The sequence below is a fragment of the Globicephala melas genome, chromosome 7, assembly GCF_963455315.2.
Source record: "Globicephala melas chromosome 7, mGloMel1.2, whole genome shotgun sequence".
Taxonomy (NCBI): domain Eukaryota; kingdom Metazoa; phylum Chordata; class Mammalia; order Artiodactyla; family Delphinidae; genus Globicephala; species Globicephala melas.
In genome coordinates, this window is record NC_083320.1 from 15,102,206 (window position 1) to 15,128,574 (window position 26,369).

At 38.5% G+C, this 26,369-nt stretch overlaps 1 protein-coding gene across 2 annotated transcripts in view; it reads right to left on the bottom strand.

Annotated features, from left to right (window-relative positions):
• Positions 1-405: 405 nt before the first annotated feature.
• ACSL3 (acyl-CoA synthetase long chain family member 3) overlaps positions 406-26,369 on the bottom strand; it is an 81,005-nt gene continuing 55,041 nt past the window's right edge. For both annotated transcript variants that reach the window (XM_030835588.2, XM_030835676.2), the window contains 13 exons: positions 21,496-21,673; positions 20,132-20,241; positions 19,129-19,267; positions 17,016-17,166; positions 15,437-15,560; positions 15,125-15,196; positions 13,707-13,846; positions 11,951-12,123; positions 9,976-10,050; positions 8,705-8,896; positions 7,085-7,199; positions 5,534-5,691; positions 406-1,143 (listed from right to left, as the gene is read on the bottom strand). In XM_030835588.2, the coding sequence (XP_030691448.1) occupies positions 986-1,143; positions 5,534-5,691; positions 7,085-7,199; positions 8,705-8,896; positions 9,976-10,050; positions 11,951-12,123; positions 13,707-13,846; positions 15,125-15,196; positions 15,437-15,560; positions 17,016-17,166; positions 19,129-19,267; positions 20,132-20,241; positions 21,496-21,673 (1,785 nt within the window). In that variant the 3' untranslated portion in view covers positions 406-985. The remainder of the gene's footprint in view (positions 1,144-5,533; positions 5,692-7,084; positions 7,200-8,704; positions 8,897-9,975; positions 10,051-11,950; positions 12,124-13,706; positions 13,847-15,124; positions 15,197-15,436; positions 15,561-17,015; positions 17,167-19,128; positions 19,268-20,131; positions 20,242-21,495; positions 21,674-26,369) is intronic.

Sequence of the window (26,369 nt, forward strand, 5' to 3'; positions counted from 1 at the left end):
TATATCACTAAACAGCTAGACTAAAAGTAGAGTGGGACAGAATAATTATCCGTGACTAATATGTCATAAACACAGACAACTCAATGTACATGTAGTCAATGAAATAAAGAATAACGTTCCATCCCTTTTTTTTTTAATTCTACCTTAACTTTTCAAATTGCGCCCAATTCTAAAACTTTAGTTTCCTAGTTTCCACAGCTGACTAGAAGACTCTGATATTCTGATGGTAAACTACCAGAGATGAATGATCCACTGGTGCTACCCTTGCTGTGTTTTCTTCTTTACTATGAAACCATAACCCTCTATTGCTATTTTGTTTCATGCAGGACCAACCAAACTTAATTTTTTTTCTAAGAAAAAATAAATATATAAAGAAGACACTGTCAGGCATATATTCACAAGGTCTCAATTTCTTAAAACATAAGTATGGGTATATTTATTTCTCTCAAATGCATACAAGACAATAATTACACAGCAACAAATCTTTTGTTCAACAATGATTTGATTCATAAGCATTTGAATTAAATTTACATAATTTCACATCCATACCCTTGCATGTTTAAATACTGTAAGTAAAAAAGCCCCCCAAATAACCAATTCTTGTATTTCCTATTTATCCCTCTATACATCCAAACTTTAAAAAGTTACAAACTGAACACTATACAGAACATACAAATCATGTTTAAAAACTTGAGGTTTTAAAATCACTGTTCCCCCAAGATGATTCAAAAAAGTCCTCATGCTGACAAGTGCAGTCCTAGGTGGTAAAGTAACTTGGAGGAGGGGAAGAAAGAAGAGACAGACACAAGTTTGCTGTCTTAATATTTTACTAATCCTGTTAGTTAAAAATGGTGATGTCATGAGAAATAACAGTTTAGGTTTAATATGAGGAATGGAGTCTGCCTCACAGTTTGAGACATGCATTTCAAGTATTTTCCTATTTGATCTGAGCTCCCTGCAGCAAACTGATGCTGAAAGAGAATAATTATTTTCTTCCATACATTCGCTCAATGTCCGCCTGGTAATGTGTTTTAAGCTCTTTGCGTTTCAGCTTGAAGGCATCTGTCACCAGACCAGTTTCAGGGGTCCACGGTTCAGGGCTCAAACGAATTTTTACTGGAATTTCAAACTTTTCCAGACTTGCTGAGACGGTGAAAAGAAATGTAAATGCAAGGTCATGAAAAATATACAATTAAAATTCTTGGCAAATAATTTAACTTCCTCAGTCTTTGAGCACTCATCAAAATGCAAAGCCAACAGCTCATAAATCTCACTTCTAAACAATCTATCCCTCAGAAATACAAGAAGAAACAGATTATGTATGAGAATTACAATAGCAAAATACTGCTGAGAAAATCTACATGTCCATCAATAGAAGGAGTTGGATAAATTATGCTACAGGCATAAAACGTACAACATTCAGTCACTAAAATTGAGTTAGATCTATCTGGTATGGGTATATAAAGACACCTGCAATATATTGTTAGGTTTAAAAGAAGTTTTGTTTTGTTTTTTAACACTAGATAAACTTATATGCAACTAGATGTGTACGACAAGGGTACACACCAAAATAAACCGCATACTTCTAGGGGGCTAGGATCCAGGATTAAGGAAAAGGAAATGTCACTTTTTACGTTACACCTATTTGTTTTCTTTGAATTTATTTTTAAAAATCACTTTAGAAACTAAGAAATAATAAAGTTTAAACAGAATCTTGTCACTGAGCCACGATATTCGCCATGAGCTCTGAGGAAGAATGTCTCCTCACTACTGTGCTTCTCCCACACTGCTTGATACCAAGTAGGTCCTCAACAGTGGAAAACTGAAAGGGGGCGGTGAGGGGGGGGGGGAAGACAGGGAAAAGAGATGTAGTTTTGAAGAAACACCTTTCCTTAAAAAGACTGATTTACTTCTCTAGCATTCATTTAACAAATATTTACCAGGGAAAAAATACTGTATAAAGTGCTTTACTAAACATTCTTTTAAAATACAAAAATGAATAGTTTCTGCTCTCAACTGGTATACTACCGGGAAACAGGTAAACACCTAGCCATAATAATGTATATACCTTAAAAGAACTGAATTAAAAGGTATAAGTGCCTTGGGGACAAAAATGATATATTAACTCTAACCTGTAAAAAGAAACAGAAATAACAAAGTTTTATTCTTCAAAGATGAAGAATATGTCAGGAGTGGTTTCTAAGAGGAAAAACCACTATGAGAAAAAGCAGTAAGGCAGGGACACAGTTCTTAAGGGACAGGAGTCTGACACTACGGAGATGTGGGGAGACTCACAGGCAAGCACTGGAAGCCCACGTTCAGCTGTTAAGCGCTCAGTCGGCACCGCACTCTACGACCTGACTCAACATGACGTTAGTTAAGTACAGTGATATCATCTAGACCAGGTTTTAGAAAAATGAACAGAGCTACAACCAAATGACCAGGTGAAGAAATGGGGACTCTAAGTATAATTATGAGTATTTCTTCCCTATTTTGTTGTGAATATGCTTGTATATATGTTAAGCCAATATTTTTGTTTTCTTCCCTCCTATTCTCTTATCACAATAGATTAATAAGTTCACTTTATATCACAGTATTTAAGTTACAGGATATCAAAGGAGAAGAGTAAGAAAAAAATCAGTCAAAGGGTCTTCATCCACTTCTGGGGAAAAGGTTAATGTATCTTCAGTTGCACGCAGAACAGGTGTATAATGTTAGGTGTTACTGTCTTTACTTGGAAATTAATTATGGTGTAAGGAAATGTATCTGGGTGCCAAGCTGACAAAGGGTGGGCTGTGACAGTTTTATGCATCATCTGGGCTAGGCTAGAGTTCCCAGTTATTCAGTTAAACACTAATCTAGGTGTTGCTTTGAAAGTGGTTTTGTAGATATGACTAAGTCAGTTGAAAGGCCTTGAGAGCAGAGCTGAGGCACCCCCAAACAAGAAGCAATTCTGCCTGTGGACAGGGGCTTTGGCTTGTGCCTAGGAGTTCCAATCCACCTTTTTTTTTTTTTTTTTAACAGTCTGCCCTACAGATTTCCAGGTTTGTCTAGCCAGCCCCCAATAATCATGTAAACCAATTTCCTACAATAAGTTTCTTAATATATTTAACTTACTGATTCTGTTTCTCTGGTGTAAACCTAATATAGATTTTGCTTAAAAATGAAGTTGGATCCCTTCTTTACATCATATATAAAAATTAACCCAAAATGGATTAAGGACCCAAATATAAGGGCTAAAACTATAAAACTCTTAGAAGAAAACAAAGCGCTATTTCTTTGTAACTTGGATTAGGCAACGGTTTCTCAGATGTGATACCAAAAGCACAAGCAACAAAAGAAACAAATAAACTGTATCTTATAAAAATTAAAACTGGGCTTCCCTGGTGGTGCAGTGGTTGAGAGTCTGCCTGCCAACGCAGGGGACACGGGTTCGAGCCCTGGTCTGGGAGGATTCCACATGCCGCGGAGCGACTAGGCCCGTGAGTCACAACTACTGAGCCTGCGCGTCTGAAACCTGTGCTCCGCAAGAAGAGGCCACGACAGTGAGAGGCCCGCGCACTGCGATGAAGAGTGGCCCCCGCTTGCCACAACTAGAGAAAGCCCTCGCACAGAAATGAAGACCCAACACAGCCAAAAATAAAAATAAATTAAAAGAAGGCTCAACATTAAAAAAAAAAAAATTAAAAGGATCAGGATCCTGTTTCAAAGGATACCATCAAGAAAAGTAAAAACACAACCCACAGGATGGGAGAAAATATATCTGATAATGGATTTGCATCTAGAATATATAAAGACTCATACAACTCAATAATAAAAAGACAACCTCACTTAAAAAATGGGCAAAGAATCTGAACAGCCATTTCTCCAGAGGAGACATACAATGGCCATTAAGTACATGAAAATATGCTCAACATCATAAACCACCATCTGAAATACAAATCAGAGCCGCAATGAGAGGCCACTTCACACGAACCAGGATGGCGAAGATTGAAAGGATGAACGATAATGAGCGCCGGGAAGGATGTGGGGAAACTGGAGCCTCATACAACGTTCGTGGGAATGTAAAACGGTGCCACCATTTTTAAAAACTGTCTGGAAAATATTTAGAAAAATATGTTCTGGAAAATAGCCGGCAGTTCCTCAAAAGGTTCAACATAAAGTTAGCAGAGGCCCAGCAATTCTCCTCCTAGTTATCTAACAACAGAAATAAATAAGTATATCCACGTAAAAGCTTGCGTACAAATGTTCACAGCAACGTTATTCATTAACAGCCCAAACTGGAAACCACCCAGGTGTCAACTGATGAATGGATAACCAAATATTACTTGGCAATAAAAGGGAATGAAGTGTGGATACATGCTACGACAAGAAAACATGGATGAACACTACATGCTAAGTCAAAGAAACCAGTCACAAAACCCTATCTATTATACGGTTCTACTTATACAAAATCTTCAGAACAGGCAAATCTATAGAAACAGAAAGATTAGTGGTCCCCAAGGACTAGGAGGTTCGAGGTATGGTGGGGAGTGGCTGCTAACAGACACGCTATTTCTTTCTGAGGTGATGACAGTGTTCTGAAACTGATTATGGTAATTGTACAGCTCTGTGGATATACTAAAAAACTAGGCAATTGTATATACTAAATGGGCAAGTTGTTTGGTATGTGAATTATAATATATCTCAGAGCTGTTAACATACACATAAAATTTAAAAATAAAGCAAGAAGGCATATACATTTTAAATTATGCTTAATTATTGTTTCAGTATTCTACCTTACTTAGAAATTATGTAGCTTTCTAATTTCATATCCATTAATTAACTCAATTTAGCATCAGACCAAGGATTTCAAGTTACCTAGAAAAAGTTGGAAACTATTTTCAAGCTGACATACTACAAAACACAATTACTGTTGAAATAAAGGGTCAAAATGATTTCGTCTGATTAACTATAAACGCAATTTACATTTTTCATAATCTTGAATAACATATCTAAGGAGAATAAAAATGCATACTTGTATTACCCATGACTCAGAAGGTACAGCTGTTTTTATGAAACCAACATTAGACGAAGTCTCTCTGCACTCACCCCTCAACACACACACACACACACGCACACACACATGCACAAGGGGTGGAGGACACATGAGTTCAACCAACTACCAGCACACTAACAGTGTAGCAAAGAGTCCTGGACGGTTCACTGCGGGCTGGGGTGTCCAGGAAGCTAAGCAGGGCCTTGGAAACAGCTGAGAAGAGTGGAGAAAGGGCCAACCCAGAAAACAGAAGCTGCTGAGAAGAGGACATTCTGAGACACGTCCATCAGTGGTGGGCGTGGATGATTTGTGTGTCCCTAAAGGGGCTATAGTGGGGGACTGATAAGTACGTTCTTCTCCCTACTAATGGTGGGAAAATATGATTGGTTTCTAAGCAGGAAATGTAACCTAAGCCCTTGTAGCAAAAACAGGATAAGCAAGCTTAAGTAGCCTCTTCCCATCTCAGTTCTCAGAATCAGCTGAACACTCTCTCACCTGAAACAGCAGCTTCAGAGAGCACTTTGAGCACCTCATTCTCCATTTCGCAGCTGTTACACAGCTCCTCCCAAGTCCCTCGAAGTCCCCTCTTTCGTGCTAGTTCCGTTAGCTCCTTTTGATTCGGCACAACAAATCCAATGACGTAAGAATGATAACTGAAATAAAGGGCAACTTGGTTAAGGCACCACACGGTGTACACCGTGTTAACTGCGGTTAACTGGCTACGCTGACATTTAGCGAGCAGCTCTTCACCACCCCAAGCGACATGCGTGAGGGCGTATCTGGTACCGCCACGCTTGCTGTCTGATTCATAACGCGCTGCGGTGCTCTGGCAGAATTCACTGCTAAAGAAACCTGAACCTGACATTTCATGATAAATTTCAACTATGTATATAACTGCTAGGAATTATGCTTTTTTAAAAGAAAATTACAAAATCAGAAAATTCATCCTTAAAAAATCAGTAATTCACATCAACAGATTAAACAAAACTGAAAGCTAATGTAGATATGAAACTGTTTCTAAAAAAATTTGGCAACAAATCAAAGTACTGTGATTATACATATTTCTTCCTTTGTTACTGTGGGAATATGTGTTCTAGAGGAACTCTGGAGTGTGCCCGCTGAGGGCAGCGACCTGAAGAGATGGCAGCGGCATCAGGAGAAGGTCGGTTCTGGTTAATATCACATATGAAAATCCAGAACTGTAGCATCACTAAAGAAAACACTTCATGACTAACAAAGGGCAGAATCATTTATAAACCAATGTAGTAAATCTTTAAAGTGGGCTGTACCTCAAAGCCTATTTCTAAATTGGTTCTCCTAACACCAGATTTTATCTTTTCATAGTAAGCATTATGTCAACTGCTGCAGTAAGGGTCCCAGGCTGGCCAGAAAATATCCGATCATTAACCCTGGAGAATGATTGCCACATGCAATACTGTTATGAAAAAATGTAATCAGAGTGCCAATCTGAAATTCCAACACATTTCCCAAGAGTGCATTTCTGGGATTTTAACTTTAAACTCTCCTTCCCAGCTGCCTCTATATCATCGTGGGCTCGAGATGCTATGTATGAAGCCACAGCTTAACATGGCTTAAGGGGGAACGGAAGCCCACACCTGGCTAGGGTCCCAAGCAGGCTCAAACTGACAGGGGGTAGTAAGAACGGAGCAGAGCACTGCTCTCTGACCCCACCCCCCAACTTCCTTCTTTACTCGCCTCTCCTCTGGACTGGCTGTGGGAAGCTTCCCTGTGCAGGGCGACAGGTAGCAAGGCAGCAGGGAGGAGGCATTTTATTTCCTTCCCCTTCCTGTCACACAGAACACCGCACTGAGATGTAAAACAGAAAACAGGGACAGAAGATAAGGAGAGGAGCATCACAAGGGAAGAATCGCTAATGGCCGTAATGAGAACAGGCCGTTCCCAGAGACAATGGATAAGAAGGAAGAGTTCTTGGTATCACTTTACAAAGAAGGCCGGCATAGAAAGGAAATGCCAACAGCACACCAAATGTTTTAAGTAAAAGTAGCATAAATTCTACTTTCTTACCTGTTTGCATATGCACAAATGTTATCTATTAGTGAGAGATTCTTCAAAGCTGCCTCCACTTTCCCAAGAGAAACATATTCTCCTGCCTGCAGTTTTACAAGGTCCTTTTTACGATCTGCGCAAAAACAAGGCCGGGAGAGGGGCACATTGGAGGACAATATTATTATACCTTTAATGCATAGAAATATTGGCCATTCCCTAAGTAATTTGCTATCAATTAAGTTCACTATAGTAGTTATGCTAAAATTAAAAACACATAAAATTAGGCCCTTATTTTTGTACGACTAAATATATTCTTTTAAAGAACTAGATTCTGATTAAGGGACCCCATCATCAGGGCTTCAGGCATGTTCTGCTGAACAGGTTCTGTTCCTGGTATACATTAATACCAGGAAGGTCAAGAATATACTCAATGCCATCTGAAAGCTCACATTCTAACTGAAGAGAAGCAGGACGACAAAACGTATCACTTTAATACGATACAGTAGTACTAGGTGTTAGGACTCTCCAACCTGCTGATTTTCAAAGAATTCCCACAAGTGAGGCCTGAGCTGAGTCTTGAGGGAAGACTGAGCAGTGGCCAAGTGGAAGAACACTGGCAAAGAAGAGAGCCGTGCCAGCTTGAATTACTGCAGCTATAGGAGGAGGAAAGGTCTTCAGCGGGAAAGCAGCCAGTGAGACGGGGGTTTAGTAATCACGCGGCGGCAGCGAGAGGGTGCATTCAGCGGGGGTAAGCACAGCAACAGAAAGGAATTTCTTGCAATAGGGTGACAGAAAGTGCAGGCCTGACCTACGATCACAGAAAGAGGGACAGACAGGAAAGAATGATCTTGAGGCATATGTCATAAGGTAAAGCAGTGGGATATGGATTAGATATGGGGAGCTGACTGAAGAGGTTCTCATCTCCTGCCAGTGTCTAGATGGCACGACTGGGATAGAAGTGCCATTAACTGAGAGAAAGAACCTAAGAGGAGAAGCAGGGAAGGTATTTCTCACCCACAGGTCCTAGTACTGAGCTGCCAGGCCTTCCTTAGCTCTCACAGGCAAGGGAAGGACATGGTTCTGACAGGAAAAGAGCCCTAATAACCTCCAGATAGCAAAGAATTCACAAAAATGAATATTCCCTATTAAGAACTGGACTCTTTAAGGATTATCTAGTAGTAATTAAAAATACCACTGCTGGGCTTCCTTGGTGGCGCAGTGGTTGAGAGTCCGCCTGCCAATGCAGGGGACGCGGGTTCGTGCCCCGGTCCGGGAAGATCCCACATGCCGTGGAGCGGCTAGGCCCGTGAGCCATGGCCGCTGAGCCTGTGCGTCCGGAGCCTGTGCTCCGCAACGGGAGAGGCCACAGCAGTGAGAGGCCCGCGTACCGCAGGAAAAAAAAAAAAATACCACTGCTGTTGAACAGACCTTGAGACCTCATAATATGTCAAGCCTTATAAATTCCACACAGTCCCTATTGTACATTTTTATATTCCAGGGATAATGCAGAGACCATACCAACACTACATAAAGATGAATTCTTACACTATTAAGCAGCTTCTCTAAATATATAGTCTCTCTTTTGAAAAGCTATTTTGGAAACATCCACTTAAAGAAAAAAAGTATTACTTCGCTTACCAATAATCTTCAAACAACCATCAGGGTCAAACTCTCCAATATCTCCAGTACAGAGCCACCTCTGTCCATTTTCATCTTCAAAAAAATCAGCTTTTGTTTTTGCTTCATTTTTGTAGTATCCCATTGTCACATTTTGGCCACCAATAATAATTTCACCCCTAGGATGTGGTTTGTCAGTATTAAAGTATCCACCTAACAAACATAGAATAATTTAGAGTTAATTCAACATTTTTATCCCTGCGTGCATCGTGTGAATACTTGAAACTATTAGTTTCTAAATAGGGACATCTGATTTTGATCCAATCAGCGTTTCCCAAAGGAAATAAGGCAGGCACTACGAACAAAATTCATCAACATAAAACTAGTTGCAAATTTTCAGCTGCTTAACCCTAAGCACTTCTGCTTTCAAACTACTATTCCAAGAAAAAAATTAAACTCAAAAATCCAACATCTACTGTATAAAATAATTACATATGGACGACACTGGTCAATTCCTTTAAGGATTCTGTAGAGATTCTTAAATATCATACTAGTAACTGATAAAAGTGTTAAATTGTGCATTTTGAGAATAAATCTCCCTATAAAATCAAATTACTATATATTTAGAAGATTTATTCCTTACAGATAATTTCAGAAGGGTTCCATGTTTAAGCTTATTAAACATTTTCACTAGTTCTGCTAAAAGAGAGCTGAAAAATGACACCCAAGCCTTAGACTCTCTTTGCATAAAAGAAAAGTGCACCCAGACAAATCAGAGATAACATGTACATGCTAATAGGGTCATATAAAATTTTTAAGAAGTGACTAGTATTTAAATGGCATGAGCAATACATTTTCATGTAATTATAGTAAAAATTTCCTTCTGATAATTTTGGGTTGAAGCCCTCAGAGAAGGGAAAGAAAAAAGAAAAAACAGGTAAAAATCTTCAGTTTCATAGAATGAATTATATGATTTTGTTTCTACAAAATATGTTCATTTGTAACTTATGGGCATTATTTATTTAGCACATTTCTCAAGTTTTTCCCATAATTCTTATTTGCATTTATGTAATAAAGTAAGCAAATAAAAACAATTATAATTCTTTGAAGTCATCTTTGAAAGAAGCAAAATAAATGCATTCATACAGCTCTAGATAAACTATTTCTATTATAAAGGACAAAAGTGAGCACTGTGGGTGATTTTACACTCTAAAGTAAGGAAGGAAATGAAGCACAATTCTAAAGTTTAATATTATACAAATGAATGCTCTGTGGTTAAAAGAGGTTATTACCTTCCTCCCAGTTCTTTAATTTGATTTCACAGCAAACTAATGGCGCTCCCACTCTGCCAGTATTGTAGTCCCACACTAAAATGCAAATGAAAAAAAGTATTTGATTATAGTAGTTAATAAATCGCTTCATTTTTTTAAACTACAAAAAACCAGTGATTTATCCCAAACCTTAGATATCCCCAGAGAACCCTTAAATGCAGAAGTAGCACACTGGTGAAGCAAGCTGTGTAGCCCACACTGAAATGTTTTGGTTTTTTTTTTTAATCCGAATTGGTTTAGACATTTAAAAATCAAGACATTTTACAAAAGAGTATGGAATCTCCGAGAACAATGGGCCCACATTTCCAGCACAGCAACAACTGTAGCCCCTATCAGACGGTGCAGGCCTGCTCCAGTTTCCCCAGATCCCTTACCATCACATTTTCTTACACCAGGGCCCACTTCACTCATTTAAGTAGCTGCCTGGTTCATGAGTTTGTCTTCTCTATCTTAAAGGATAAAGGAACACAATGGTTTACACCTATTCTACTTTCTTACTAGACTTAACAGATCTGCAGTACAAATAACCTCTCCAACCTTCTCCCATGTACCACTATTTCAAACTGAGATCTCTGAAGCTTCCCTCACATCAGCTTATACTATCACACCCTATTTTTTCATAAATTCATATAGTAAGAGTTCAGAGATCACACTGGAGATTAAGATTGTTAACTTTCAAGGATCTGGGAAAGAACGCACCACTATTATGAACTACTACTGCATTATGTTTCCTCTTCAAAGAGCATTCAAATATCAGAAATGAAAGGCTGATATTTAATACTTTACAGACTTATTTACACCATAAACTGTAACTGATTAATCACACATCCAATGGAAACCTTAAAAATGGAAGAAATTAAGGCTCTTCAGGAACCGTATATGCATGTTTTTAAGATTGCTTATCTATTTTGTGCAAAACAAGACTTAGAAGCAGCTTCCCAAAATACATAAAATATAGAGAACGTAACTGAAAACTGGAAAATACAGAAGTAATGCAGGATAAACCTGACATAAGAATGGTGCACAAAAGCGCTCAAGGTAAATAGGGGAAAATGAAAAGTTAAGAGGTTTAGTGTCTATCAATATCTAGAAAATACAAAGGAGGAGCATAGTTTTATCTAGGACTGGAGAACAAAGTACCTTTCTTCCATAAAAGGGCATATAAGGCACTAGGGGAGTCATCTGGGAACAACTCAGGTAATGGACTGCCCCCTCAACCCCGTCACCATGATAAACTCTGGAAATTAGATTCTCTAGACCGGAATCTAGTTTCTCGTTGCACTTAACACAGACCACCCATCCCAATAAACATTTCTGAATTTGAGCCTTAATAAACATACCTAAACAACTTGAAAATACACATTAATTTTTCTACATAAAAAGAAATTTAAAAACTGATATGATAAATGTACACAATACAGCCAATGCTTGTGACAAAAACTTCTTTTCTAGAAAGCTAAGTAGTTTGTTTTTTGTTTGTTTGGTTGGTTTTTTTGCGGTACGCGGACCTCTCACTGTCGTGGCCTCTCCCGTTGCAGAGCACAGGCTCCGGACGCGCAGGCTCAGCGGCCAGGGCTCACGGGCCCAGCCGCTCCGCGGCATGTGGGATCTTCCCGGACCGGGGCACGAACCCGTGTCCCCTGCATCGGCAGGCGGACTCTCAACCACTGCGCCAGCAGGGAAGCCCAGCTAAGTAGTTTTTAATACTATCATAGTCTTTTCCATAGTCTTAATTCGAAAACTCCTCTAGATGAATTATTGACAATGAGATACACCTAATACATTCTAAAAACATATCAATAATCACACTACTTGGGATTTACACAAATATTTTAACTGCTCTTCTATATATCTGCAAAAAACAACCCATACTAAAAAGTGCCTGGAGTTGCACCCCAGCCTCTGTTGGACACACCACTTTGTAGATAACACTAACCTTCTGTAATTGTTCCAGCCCCACAAGATTCAGTGAGTCCATATCCCTGACCGACAGGACAGCAAAAACAGATGTTCATGAATCTCTGTGTGGTTGCAGAAAGTGGAGCACCCCCACACAAGAGAAGCCGAATATTTCCACCTAGCAAGCTTCGAACTTTCCGGAAAATAAAGCTTAAAAAAAAAAAGAAAAATCAATCAGATAATCACAGAATTTTAAAGCTGAATGGGATTTTCCAAATCATTTAGCCTAATCTTCAAATTCTGATACACAGGCACACCGTGAAGATATTTAGAGTGCAGTTCCAGAGCACCGCAATAGAGTGATTATTGCAATAAAGCAAGTCACATGAATTTTTTGGTCTCCCGTTGCATACAAAAATTATGTTTATACTATACTATAGTCTATTAAGTGTACAACAGCATTACGTCTAAAAAGCAATGTACGTACCTTAATTAAAGAACACTTTATGTTAACAAATGCTAACCATCTGACAATACAGGGTTGCCACAAACCTTCCACTTGTAAAAACACAGTATCTGTGAAACGCAATAAAGCAAAGTACAATAAAACGAGGTACACCTATATGAGATGTTGAGATTAAGTATCTTATCCAAGGCCACAAAGCCAATTTAAGAGACTCTCTTGACCCACTACTTAAATCTAAATGTTTATTCAACCAAGTTTATTCAACCAAGAACTTGTGATTTTTCTCTTGAGAACTTCAATAATATTTGAATTCAAAATTGTCAGGTTTAATTTTATATAGTAATGGAAAACCCTTGCTTATGGCCAGAGCAATTAGTTTTATATCATTATATAATACATATTATATTAATACTGAATAATCCTATTGTATCTTCATAAAATTTAGTATGAAAAGTAAATTATTTTTTTGCTTTCGCTTACTTCATTAAAGATGTATATGTATTTGTATACAGCAATTTAACTCTTTAAAATTTCACTAATTCAAGTTGAAGTATCTGGTAAATTAAAAAAGAAAACAATTCAAACATCTAATTGATATGTTTCTGAAAACACACTAATTAAAAAGATTGCTTACCACCTAGATGAAAAAGGGGGAAGGGTTTTGTTTTGTATTTTAATAACTTTGAAAAAAGACCAAGAGGCAATCATTAAAAAAAAAAAATATATATATATATATATATATGTAAATAAGCTTTACAAAGCAATTCTGTATCTCACTGGAGATATGAGTAAAAGGCAGGAAAAAAATTATAAAGTTTTAAATAATGTGAAACACATGTAAAAACTACATTAACGTTCCCATAAAAATAATTTGAATGTCATACTTTTATTTTCTAACTTCTAAACAATTTTATAGTTAAATCTACTTATTCTATTAGTGCCATGGCGGAGGGGGGGAAGACAGGTGTGTGGTAAAACTCATTTAACACTTTAAACACAAAACATTTAATCATATTTGGTTGCCATTTTATATTCATATTGAAATAAATATAAAAGCAAAGAGAAACTTCTCAAAATAATTAAAATTATATTAAGTGTCCACAGAAGACATAAGCACACATTTAACACAGTAAAATTTTTAGTGAAAATTTTTTTCAAATAACCTTGCAATCTTTTTTAATTGCTCATATTCTTATGCAAGATGGATTTTTTTTAGAGTCCCTTTGACTTTTTAAGATAATTTTTTCTTATAACTATCTCAATTAATTGGGCTATTAATGTGAATAAAATGATCAAGTTATCAAGGAGAGGGAGAGCCTTTACTTACCTATCACACAGCGGAGTACCATGCCCTTTTGAAATCTGTTCCATTTTGTAATTATAGGCGAGAATAAACAGAGTGCGTTGAAAATTACTCATTCCATTCACTTTATTCATGACATTTTTGTAGATCCGATCCATGATTTCCTAGATGTATAAAAATGAGTTAATACAGTCAATAATGCTATCAGCTACCTTATTTAAAACCTTAACATCAGATTACTATTTCCATCAATAGAGGCATTTTAAAAGATACATTCTGTCAAGAATAAACTTTTAAAATAGAGCCACAATTTGTTTAAAAATGAGATTTCTGTAATTTTTAATAGATGCTCATGAGTAGTAAAAAAGGGGGGGCAGGGAGATATTAAAAACCTTAGGGCAGTAATATGCCATTATTGATTCTTTATACTGCTTTGCTCTTATTTATTCTGAACTAAAAACTAAACTCACTAAATAAATGAACAACTATATAAAATTAAGAGAATTTTAAAAACCATTCTATCTTATAAAGATATAAAGTACTACATTCTTTGCTCACAACAAGACCATGGGGTTATTTTGGTTGGTTGTTTGACTTTTAATGCTGCATCCATGAAAAATTTCCTTGTCTGCACTGTGTTTTGCTTACTATGCCTATTCCTACGACACATACTTTAATGACTTGAAAGAGTTTCTCTCTACAATTTTAAATTATATTTAATATTTATGTGAACCAAAACTTTAAAGAAAGATAGTACTAAGGAAACTACATACCTAATGAAACTCCAAAATTACTGGTCATTTATATTTGACTTTGGAATAACTAAGCAATTATGCTTGAATGTGAACACTCAGTATCCAATTATAATTCCCAACACTTTCAAACAAAATCAGAGAGCCTCATAAAATTTACATTAAGGGAGCAGAAAATCATTGCTATCCCATTTCTACTGATCTTATTCCCAGGCCCCTCCCTATGCCTGGTATTAAATTAAGATGCACAGTGCTGCTAGGGTAATTCAAAGTTGCACCAACTTCTCTGTCCCTTTTTTTTTGATGTCTAGGCCAGACTTTCCCCAAGGACTCGGGAGATATGATTTGCTTAGAAGGAGGTGATCTCAAACCTTTTCTCCTATCTCCTGCTGGGCTTCAGGTTTCTACCAATAGCAAACAGATATCACAAAAATGATTTGAGCAAGAAGCTATTTAGGGAAAGGCACTGATAATATCATATCGAAGCTGAAACTAAGTTGATTGTTTAATAAGCAAGAAAAAAAAGATAAAACAAGATCAAATAAATACTGTAGAGCTCAAGGTAACATAGATAATGAATAAGGAATAAATCCTACATAAACTACCATGTCAACAGCATATTTTCCACTAGCATTTACTTTCTGTAGATGCTTTTATAGCAGGCAATATTGATTAATGGTCAATTCTTACCGGGACAGCTGCCATCAGTGTTGGTTTCAATATGGATGTATCTCCTTTACTTCCTTTTTTTATTTTTGAAGACTACAGAGAGAAAAAGTTATCTATATAAAGTGATCTTTATTTTAAAAATTCAATAAAACTCTTAAAAAACACATTACAAATTCATCATTTTAATTCACTCATATTCTACGTAGCACTTAAAAGGCAAGTTCCTTTAGAATGATTAACTCTCAGCCTTACAATATACTGTCATACTGAATGAAAATTGTGTTAAAGATAATTATGATTTTTTAGTATCTCAAATCACAGAATTTAATTTACCTGATCTGCTAAAGTCTGTGGTGAAGAGTAGCCAATGCAGCATCCGTGAGAAAGACAAACAAGCTCAGCACTTAATTCTAAAACATGGGCCAGAGGCAGATACCCGATGTAAACATCCTTCTCCCTAAAAGAAAAAGGAGATACAGGAAGCGACAGTCAGGTGCTGTTTCTGTGAAAACGGGAGCGAGCTTTACCCTCAGGGCTCAATCTGGGCTCTTTGTGAGTGCATGCACGTGCATGCGTGCATGTGTGTGTGTGTGTGTGCGTGTGTGTGTGAGAAGAGAGAGACAGACAGACAGAGACAGACACTGAGGGTGTCAGGGAAAAGAACTGTAGTACAGCTCAACCTAAAGCTAAGGAGGCAGACACTCTGAGGAAGTGGCTCCTGTTTCCAGGTCCTCCTGGAAGGCACTCACTAACTGTGCGTGCTGCAGAAGCAAGGCACCAGGACAGAAGAAACATGGGCTTGGAGGGGGGAAAAAGAAAATGAGGGTTCTTTGGAAGGACAGAAGAAATTCCCCCAAGGAGGAAATGGTCTTTAAAGCTAATGGGCTATCAAACAGGAGAGTTCAAATAGGATCCACAACCTTCTGCCAGGAATCTCAGGATGAGATTCATGTTCTGAGAGTTAAATTATACCTTATGTAATAAAATGTGTATGTATACATATCCATATATTTCAAGAACTGCTCCCATTCCCAGAAGGAATTAGTTGCTCTTACTTTTTTTTCCTAAAAGTTATGCACACACAAGAAAAATTTCTCTCTCCATCCCCAAATTCAATTCCACAGTAACACGTGTGTGTATAATTTCTGTGCATCCAACCACTGCACTAGATCAGTCATCACAATATTGATTCCATCTCTGGGAATGCTAGCTTTACCACCCCTAAAATTCGCTCCCGTCTGGTTTCCTCCACTGGTCTCTTTCCCATCCCAGTATACCCACTCTCCCCCAGTACTACCGGAATGTGTCTTAAAAAGAAAAATCAGAGACTGAATAGAGAAGCTCAATAAGCATTTATTGGATATATTATTTGTTCACTTGAAGTATAATATTTACGTATAAAAATGACTATGAAGGTAACAACACCGACTGATTAAAATAATTTAAGACATTTAAGTCAGTTAAAGTTTGCACTTTTAAAGTAATAAGTAAATATTAACAATGATGTCTATCAACTATACTTTAAAACCCCCAACTAGGGCTTCCCTGGTGGCGCAGTGGTTGAGAGTCTGCCTGCCGATGCAGGGGACACAGGTTCGTGCCGCGGTCCGGGAAGATCCCACATGCCGCGGGGCGGCTGGGCCCGTGAGCCATGGCCGCTGAGCCTGCGTGTCCGGAGCCTGTGCTCCGCAACGGGAGAGGCCACAACAGTGAGAGGCCCGCGTACCGCCAAAAAAAAAAAAAAGCCCAACTGTAACTATTTTGTAATTTTAGTGTCCTTTTCTTGAAGAAATACCTACTGTAAACAGACTCTGAAGGACTAATTTAACAGCGTAGTAATAAATGACACAAACGTTAATGTAACAACAGACATAAATACTGGACTACCCCAAATTTATTTACTATGACATACCCCAGGTCTGGAATCCTTTCCGCCATCCCAGTTATACCAGCAATAAGGTTACTATGGGAGATCATGACCCCCTTTGGAAGTCCTGTGGATCCACTTGTGTACATGATTACTGCAATATCTGAGGGCACTGGTTTGCTATGAGGTTTGTTTTCTGTATTGGAGAAGAAAAGACACACATACTTCTGAGAAATTTAGCTGTATCACCAACTTTTTCATAATCATCTGTTTGTCTAAGTGAGTTAACAACTATTAATTGGGTTCATACAAGCTCAACAAAACAGATCAAGTCCCTGCACATAAGAGATATATGCTATTGGGACAGACACAAACAAATCTATAATGTTATAAGAGCTTTGAAGAAAAATAAAGCAGGGCAAGGTGAGAAGATGTTAGGAAAAGTGGCAGGAAATGAAGGTGAAGTAGCCGCCAGCACCATATCATGCCATCTCAGAGGCCACGCGAAGGACTCTGGATTTCACTCTGGGTGGAAAGCAATGTTACTTTCAACAGAGGCTTGTCATCACCTGTGACAAGGATCACTTTAGCTACTGTGTGGTTACCTAACTTAGAAAGGAAAGAAAGGAGGTATAGGGAGAGAAAAGGCCATTCCAGCAACTCAACTAAGAAATAAGGGTGGTCAGACGAGGGTACCTAGACATTTGCTACAGAACGTTCTCTGCTTCAGAGCGGTGAAGTTAACATGGCTATACTCGGAATCCTGGATTAAAAGACACTGTCCCTCATTTGCACAAGCCTAAGAACAGCAGCCAACATCCTACAGAGGTGACACAGTAAGAAAGACTAAGAGAAGCAGGTCATGGATAGCACTGGTGATCTGCCTGAATTAATCTTGGAACTATCCTAAATGCGGTCTTCTTAAATAAATGAGGAAAACATTTTAAACACGTTCCCAAGTGAACTCTTTCTCTCCCACCTGTCAAGATATATTTCTTGACAATTGTTATCATTCAAGTTCTTGCTTCCTAATCCGCCATTCACTCCTTCATCCCATGGCACCATTCTCCTCTGCCACCAGCACTTAGAAGCTGCTCTCTCTGACGTGACACTGGCTAAGAAGTCCAACAGTGCTTTTGCAATCCCCGCATCACCGGACTCCTCCAGTGCACCTGGTCCTGCTGAAGACTCCTGCATCACTGAGGGGGCTCCTTTCACTCGGCTCCCACGAACCACACGCTGCATGTCTTCTTCCTTCTTCTCTGACCAATTCTTGGTGGCCTTTGGAGGTACCATTCTCTGTGGGTGACCTCACCTACTCCCACAGCTTTAATTAAAATCTGTTTCTAGCTTCTAAATCTTTTAACTCCAAATTAAACTCCAGCGTACTAGACTTGTATAGGCCACTCCCCACTACAAAGCTACATTTGCATGTCCCACCAGCAGGTAAATTCAACATGTCCAAAATTAACCTCAGCATAACCCCATTCCCAAGCTGAGTGAATGTTTACATCTAATTCATCACTATGTTTCCAACTGTAAAGGAAGTACAGTCCCACCATCCTAACAGCTTTTGTGATATCCTTAAACATCAATATATTCTCTAACATCTTCTGACACTTATTTGAGAGTGGGAATTTCCGGTTACCATGCCTGGGTGTGCTAGCTGGAGGACAGAAAGATGTCCCCTCTGGAAACAACACAGTTAGAGCAGAAAGTAAAAGGAGGAATGCAGGTTTAGACACTTTACATATCTGTTAATACTTACAGATAATTCACATAGGGCAAGTTTAATGGCATTATTTGTTTAAATTTGTTTAAACAAATAATGGCATTATTTGTTATCTGGTTTAAACACTAACATTTAAACCAAAGAGAAAAAGGGAAACGGGAAAACTGTATAATGTAAAAGGTACTTTAAATTAACTTCAAATAAATACTACTTTTAGAACATTTTAATAAATTAACGTTGTTTTTCCTTAAGCTTTTTTTTTAAAGGGTAGATGACAGTATACCTAGAGTGACCTTTCTTCCCAAAGTGATGGCCTAGGAAACTAGTCTGTCACTTGATCTAACTTTAGAATCAAATATCTGGAGCACTTCTGGAGAACACGGTCACTGTAGAACATGCATGAGGAACTGGGAAACCGCCACATACCCACGCTGGCCTTGGCTCCCAGAGCCTGCACTGCTGCCATGGTGTGCACGATGACGCCCTTGGGGAACTCAGACCAGGTCGGTGGTTTACCGTCCACAGTGATGATGTGCCGCAGGCATGGGACTAGAGAAACTATATCCTGGAAAAACACAAGCATTCGTTGTGTTCTTCATTACTCTTCATTAAATAGCTTGACAAATAGCCCAGGACACAAGAAAAGCAGTTTACCATATTCAGCAAATTGTTAATTTCTTGCCTCAAAAAAGCAAGAGTAGGGTGTAGTGGTACGAATACGCCTTTTTTCAGATGGAGAACTACTGGTCTGAAATATAAGTTACTGTTTTATGACATTAGATTTACTGTGTGTACCCTTGTTCTTTGGTAAAATCTTAATCAATAAAGTCAGTTCCTTACAAAAACGGGCATGTAAACACACACTGCCTGAACTACAGGGTAGCCAAACACTCCTCATGCTTTTAAGAGGCAAATAAAGATACAGGGGGAGAGGAAGGGAATCCTCTTATAAACTTGTGTTTAAAAAAAATCAGATATTATTGTTTTCACAGAGTTGTCTGCAGACGAAAGAAACCCCTTCTCCTGTAGTTTTGTAAAGTCTTTTTCTTCCCTTTAAAAAATTCTGAAACTTGTAATGACTCAAATGCTTCAGAACCAAGTGAATTACTAGTTTAAAAATAATCCTTAAAAATTACAAATTTATTGAAAATAGACTAGAAAACAGATGAGCACAATAAGGTTGTGATCCCTTCACCTTTGACGTGGACACACTGACAATTAATTTGTAGCTCTCTGCGCTGCTTATACACAAATATATATGAAATCCACTTTTTCTTTTCTAAAGGAGAAGAATAAAGTATGAGAGTCCCACAAAGTTTACAGAGATATTAAGGATTTTAAAGATCATAAAAGAACTAAGTATCAATAATGAGCTCATGGCACTGAAAATTCTAAAGTACGGGACAGTTATTAGAAAACTAGTTCTCACCTTCAATTTTGTTTGTAAGAGTTCTTTACTAGTAATGATGTTGGTCACCTCTGTTTCATTTAATCCATGAACAATTGCTGGACCCCCTAGAGTAGCATACAACGTAACAACTACAGGGAAAAAGAAGGGCAAGTCAGACATTTGGACATTTCATGGAAATACTAAAAGGAATTAAATAAAGCCTCTGACCGTGGATGGAACATACTAAACCCTAAACTGTTAGATCCACAGTTTGTGATCTATTCATGCTGTCTTTCTAAATTATTTTAATATATTAACTAACATTATGCCTACTCACCCTTCTATAACTTCCCCCCAAAATTGCAATATTTTAAAATTTAAAATTTTTTTATTTTATTTTGTTTTGCCTATAGATGCTATTCTGAGACTGTCATGTTGAAAGGAATTACATTTGACTTCTAAAATGTCACAGTCTTAGTTGTTAACTACTTGATACTAAAATATGAAAAATATACCAATAAGAGAACACACTGAATGTCATATTTAAGATATTACTTGTTAAGAACATAGCATGAACAAGTGGTAATACTGCTTATGCTAAAGTAGAAAAATCTAAAGAAAGACATTCTTAGAAATGTCAAAATTAAATAATGATGATGAGGATGAAGAGAATTTTTATTTGCTTTCTCCCTAACTCAAAAAAGGTAGACTTAAAGTCACTGTAAGAGATAATTAAATCTTCTTAGAAGAAACATACTGTAAACCCAAACCTGTGACAACAAAAAGGTATGCCAGTTTAAAAAAAAAACAGCAGAGGCATTTACAGCAAGAAATCTGATAAAAGTAGCTTTTCTGTTTCATCTGAAGGATAAGCAATGTCCATATTTTGCATCATATTTGGCACCAAGACCTCTGAACTAAGCCTCCAGGACTACCTCACAGACTGAAGCACCACAACTTCCACAGGTTGTGTTATAGTTACAACATAAAAATTATCATTTAACGGAGCAGCTAGGTTTGAGTATTGGAAGTGTTTTAGAGGCCAGCTGTTACTGACAGAAGTGGCATAACAAGATGACACTAACTTCAAAAGAAAATTCTGAGAGGGGTAGCAGAGCAATGACCCACAGGTACAGATCTAGCTCCCCAGACCCAGAAAGTCCCCTCTGAACAGGTTCAAGTCCCCTTACTATACATGGTATAATTTGTTCCACGACTGGTTCCTTTTCCAAAATAGATCAACAATTCTAAGTGGTAACAAAGAGTTATCCACTGATTGGATACAAGGTAAAAATTAACATCAGAATCTTAAATCTCTTGGGAGTAAATATTTATAATAAAAAGTGAGTATCATCTCTCCCACATTAGGTCCACGCTTTGAGAAGATAAGAAAGTCCACGTACGCTGAAAATTATACATGAAGCAGGCCTGTGCAGCGATCATCCACTCAGCCCTGGTTTCACAGAAGATGGCAATGTTGGTCTTTGGTTTCTGACCCAATATCTGTAAGCCATTTCCAAAATTAAAAGCGCTAACGAAGACATCTTCAAAGGACAGCCAATTATAGTTCCCAAGAATAACCTGATAAAACAGAAAGCATACGAATGGTTTTCAAATTAACCAAGATATTAACTTCTAGAAAGAAGCCAGGATGTGTTCCACATTTTGACAGACCAGAAAGCTGTGTTTGTATATAAGCTATTTTGTTCTAACGAAAAGCTGGAAAGTGAGTTTCAAGTGAAAAGTCTATTTTTAAAATTAGCTCTTTTGTGATATCTTCTATGACAGCTCAAATCTTTTGCCAAATCTTTAACTGTAATTTGGGGGTAGGGGGTTGTTTTCCTTTAAAAAAAATTATTCAAGGTTTGACAGGATCTTAAACGTCAACTTTCTGGCCAAAGGCACATATATTAAGAATTCATTTATAGACTTCATTTACTTAAACAATGTAGATGCTAGTTTATAATTTAACCTAGTGTCAAGTACTACTGATACCAACATTTTACTTTCCCTCTGCTTATGAATTCCTGGATTTCAGTATCAGACAGTATAACATGATTCACAAACAGAAACTGGCAGACCCCAGCTAACAGAAATGCTTATGGCCATTCAGTTGGAACTGCTGTAACTAACTCTGGATAAGCAAAGTAAACAAGTCCCTATTTATACGACCGGGTGGGGAATTGTCATACTATTTTCCACAGTCCCTCTGTTGAATGCCCGCGGGCGTGCCAGGGCTTTTGACTTTTATTTGTGCAGGTGACATCAAGGCTCACATTAGTAACAACCCCCTCTTAACTACCTTTAAGAATTTTCTCCAACTTAGATCAGGCCATAAATCCCCAATTATATACAGATTAGACAGAAAGCTGTTCTTGCTGCAAAAATATATAGACACTTCCCAAACATGGCTGCGTCACTAACATACGTCTCTCATGCCTTAAAACCATCTAACCATATTCATTTTCAAAAATGCTTATAATATTTAAGAGATTTCTAGAAAACAGAGGTTGGATGAAGATACAAATGGAAAAAGTTAAATACTGCCCTCTAGTGCCCTATTCCAAACTGGACTTGAGAAATAAATTCTCATTTTGTTGGATAAAGCAGCTGAAATTAAAATGCTCACTTAACTTCAGTGGGTCCCAAACCCTCACCCTGCTCTGCACCCCCATGAAATGCTCAGCACGCAGAGCTCCAATGGCTTCAAAAGGAGCTCTCTGGCGGTGAGAAGGCAGACGAGAATTGGGCCGAAACGTGTAGGAACTGGATTCACCATTATTAAGAATTTCACACTCCAAAGATAGGCATGAGCTACCTCCTAGATTCTAGAATCTAAATGAGTTTTGTAAATTTCAGAGAATATATGTGTTCTGAAAAAGCATTAGCTATATAACCCAAATATGTAAACCCAAATAAATGATGGTGCAAAGAAATCAAGTCATGAGTTTAATTCAAGTGTAACCAAAATCTGAATTTAATTCTTTAAACCACTGAATTTTCTAGGAGTGATCTTTCCCATAAAGATTACATTTAAGGGACCCTATCTACCCCATAATTTTATCTGACTTGTGCTAGAAAAGGTCTCAAATCCTAACTTTGACCCTATGGTTAGCCCACCCTGAGATTAAACTCATGTATCTATTCCCTGCCTATACTGTGGAACACTGCTGAAGAACACCAACCAGGTGTTTTAAATCCAGGATCACAGATCTCACCACCCAGCAATCCTATTATGCTTCCCTGGTACATTCATTTTCTCACCCTCTGAAATGGCTATCTGAAACCTTCTCCCTACTCAAATATCCTCTACCCTTTCTCTCCCTTCTCCACTTCCATGTGACGATACTATCTCACACTCCACTGAGAGATCAGAAATTAAACAGAAACTCCCTTACCTTCCTACCACCAAGTTTAATAACCTACATACACGTACCTGTACCCATACCCTTTGCAGTCCCTCACGGTATCACAGTGGCTGAAGTGTCCCTGACAAAAGCTCGACTCACTGGGACTTTAATTTGAAGAGCTTCCCAAGTTTCCATCTCTAGTCCTGACCACCCATACTTGGATCTCCAACCTGCTTTTTCACTTGATTATGCAACTAAGCTGTCTAGCAGGTATTCCCCCAATGCAACCACTGCCCTCCACCTGCACCCTGTCACCCTAGTCCGTCTCTCCCCTGAACTAAGGAATGCTGACTGGCCAACTTCCATTCTTATTCCCCTTTACCCCCTTCTCCCTACAGTAGTGAGCTTTTGAAAAACATAAGTCAGCTTACTCCTCTGCAAGTGTTTTCCCTTTCCAGTAGGAATGGAGTTGGAAAACCTTACCCTGGCCTACAAAGCCTTAAGACTTTGCCAGTGTCTCTGTGCCCATCTCAAAACCTCTGTCCTGACTCACTTCCTATAAATACAACTTTGTCTTTTCTGTCCTTCAACCAGGCAGCGCAGGACCCAAGATGAGGCAAAACAGGTGCTCAGGGCACGAAATTTAAGGAGGCACTCGGTCTCAGGGTCTGAATGCCGTCATGAACTTTGCTCCCTAAGTGCCTCTCCCAGCTGGGCTCATTCCTGTTTTAGAGCCACTGCACAATCCTGTCCCACTGCAAAGAGGGCTCGTTACCGGCCTTCAGGCCTCCACTTAGCCGTCACTTACTCAGAGAGGCTATCACTGATCTCCAATCAGCTTTCTTTCTTCACGACAGTTATTAAATCTGTTACCTTATTATTTATTGTCTCTCTTCCTCCCATACAAATACAAGATCCAGAAAAAAGTAATCTGTGTGTCTTGTTCATTATTGTCTCCTAGTGCCTAGGACGGTACTAGCATGCAGCAGGCACTCAGCGATTATTCGCTAAATGTGTGGAACGGACCGGTGTAACGAAACAACTTCAATTCACTCTGGGCCTCGGGGTCTTCAACCTCTCCTCCAGCAGCCTCATTTGTTTAAAAGATGGCTTTTTTTTTTTAATTTATTTTATTTATTTATTTATTTGGCTGTGTTGGGTCTTCGTTTCTGTGCGAGGGCTTTCTCTAGTTGTGGCGAGCAGGGTCCACTCTTCATCACGGTGCGCAGGCCTCTCACTGTCGTGGCCTCTCTTGTTGCGGGGCACAGGCTCCAGATGCGCAGGCTCAGTAGTTGTGGCTCACGGGCCCAGCCTCTCCGCGGCATGTGGGATCTTCCCAGACTGGGGCACGAACCCATGTCCCCTGCATTGGCAGGCGGACTCTCAACCACTGCGCCAACAGGGAAGCCGATGGCTTTTTTTTAAAGGTCCATATCCACCTGATCATTTAACTCCCTCGGCTTCTTTTGTTCTCATCACCATTCAATCGCATACATCCTTTGCCACCACCTCTTAAATATTCTTATCTGTGACCCATGAGACATAAATATGTTTGACTGTCCTAAGAGTCAGGAAGACGCACGCCTAGTGTGGCTACGTGAACGGCCACAGTGGAGGCTAAATGATCCCTACGGTCGCTTTCCTCTCTCACACTTAATTGCCTGTATTTTCATTCTATGACAGGTGTGACATACACATATGTAAGTATCAATGTTGTCGCTCAGACTATCACTGCCTGGGACATAGGAACTTAATAATTTACCTTTGTTCAGGAACCTATGAAATTAGATACCTTGATTATGCTGATGAGGAAGGCCTCTTATCTCAAAAGAAAACTATAAAAATAAAATGGAGATAAGATACAGAACATTCCATAAAACAAAATCACACAATACTTAACCAGTCAGGGCCCTGAAGAATGAGATATTCTATAAAGGTTAAGTGTTCAGGTAGCTGAGTTTAACCTCTATCAGCACTAAAACTTTTACTTTAACTATTCAGAACAGAGATATCTCAAAAATATATACTTTCCTACCGTCGACAAAGTACATCTGGCTTCATTTAACCTTTCCCTCTGCAAATGAAGATCTTTACAAACAAATTATTGTGAGGGAGCCAGAGAGTGAAAATACTGAAGAGATCTGGACAGTTGGTAATAACCATGGCGACGATGAGGGCAGCTAACCTTTACTAGTGTTTACTACGTGCTAGGTATGCTGTAGGTAACTCTCACAATAACTAAGATAATTACTATTATTCTCTCTATTTTACAGATGAGAATACTGAGGCATAGACAGAATAAACATAACTTGCTCAAATCCCACAGCTATTAAGTGACGGACTAGGATATGAACCCAGGCAGATTCATTCCAGAATCTAAGTACTAAATCACAATGCTCCAACTGCACTATAGAAAGGAGCTGAGATGCTGCTGGGCAAGTGAGTAAGGTGGCCTGATTAACAGCTGTAAAATATCATTTCAACTGCTGTGTTTGAGTGGATTATAGTAGAGGCAAGAGTGGAAGCAGAAGACCTGATTTTTTTTTCTTTTTAAAGGGAACGGGGGTGGAGGGAGCTGTAAGGGGAAAATTAAAAAAAATCAGACTCCTGGTTTTTGACTTGAGCCATCTGGTACACAGCGGTGCCTTTAAAAAACAGGGGGATGACAGGGAGAAGAGCAAGTATGGAAAAGAAAACCAAGCGTTCTGGCTGGGGAGAGTATTAACATAATAACCAACCACAAATTCTGGCCAAGAGATGGGCCATTACTTTTTATATAAATTATGTAAATATCCTAATAAGTCAAAAAATAAATATCATACACATATGCAAATAGGATAAAAACATGACTCAAGAAAGAAATAACACAAAAGTAGGCAATGAGGAAGAGGAAAAGAAAGCTAAGTCAACTCCTAAGAACAGAAAGG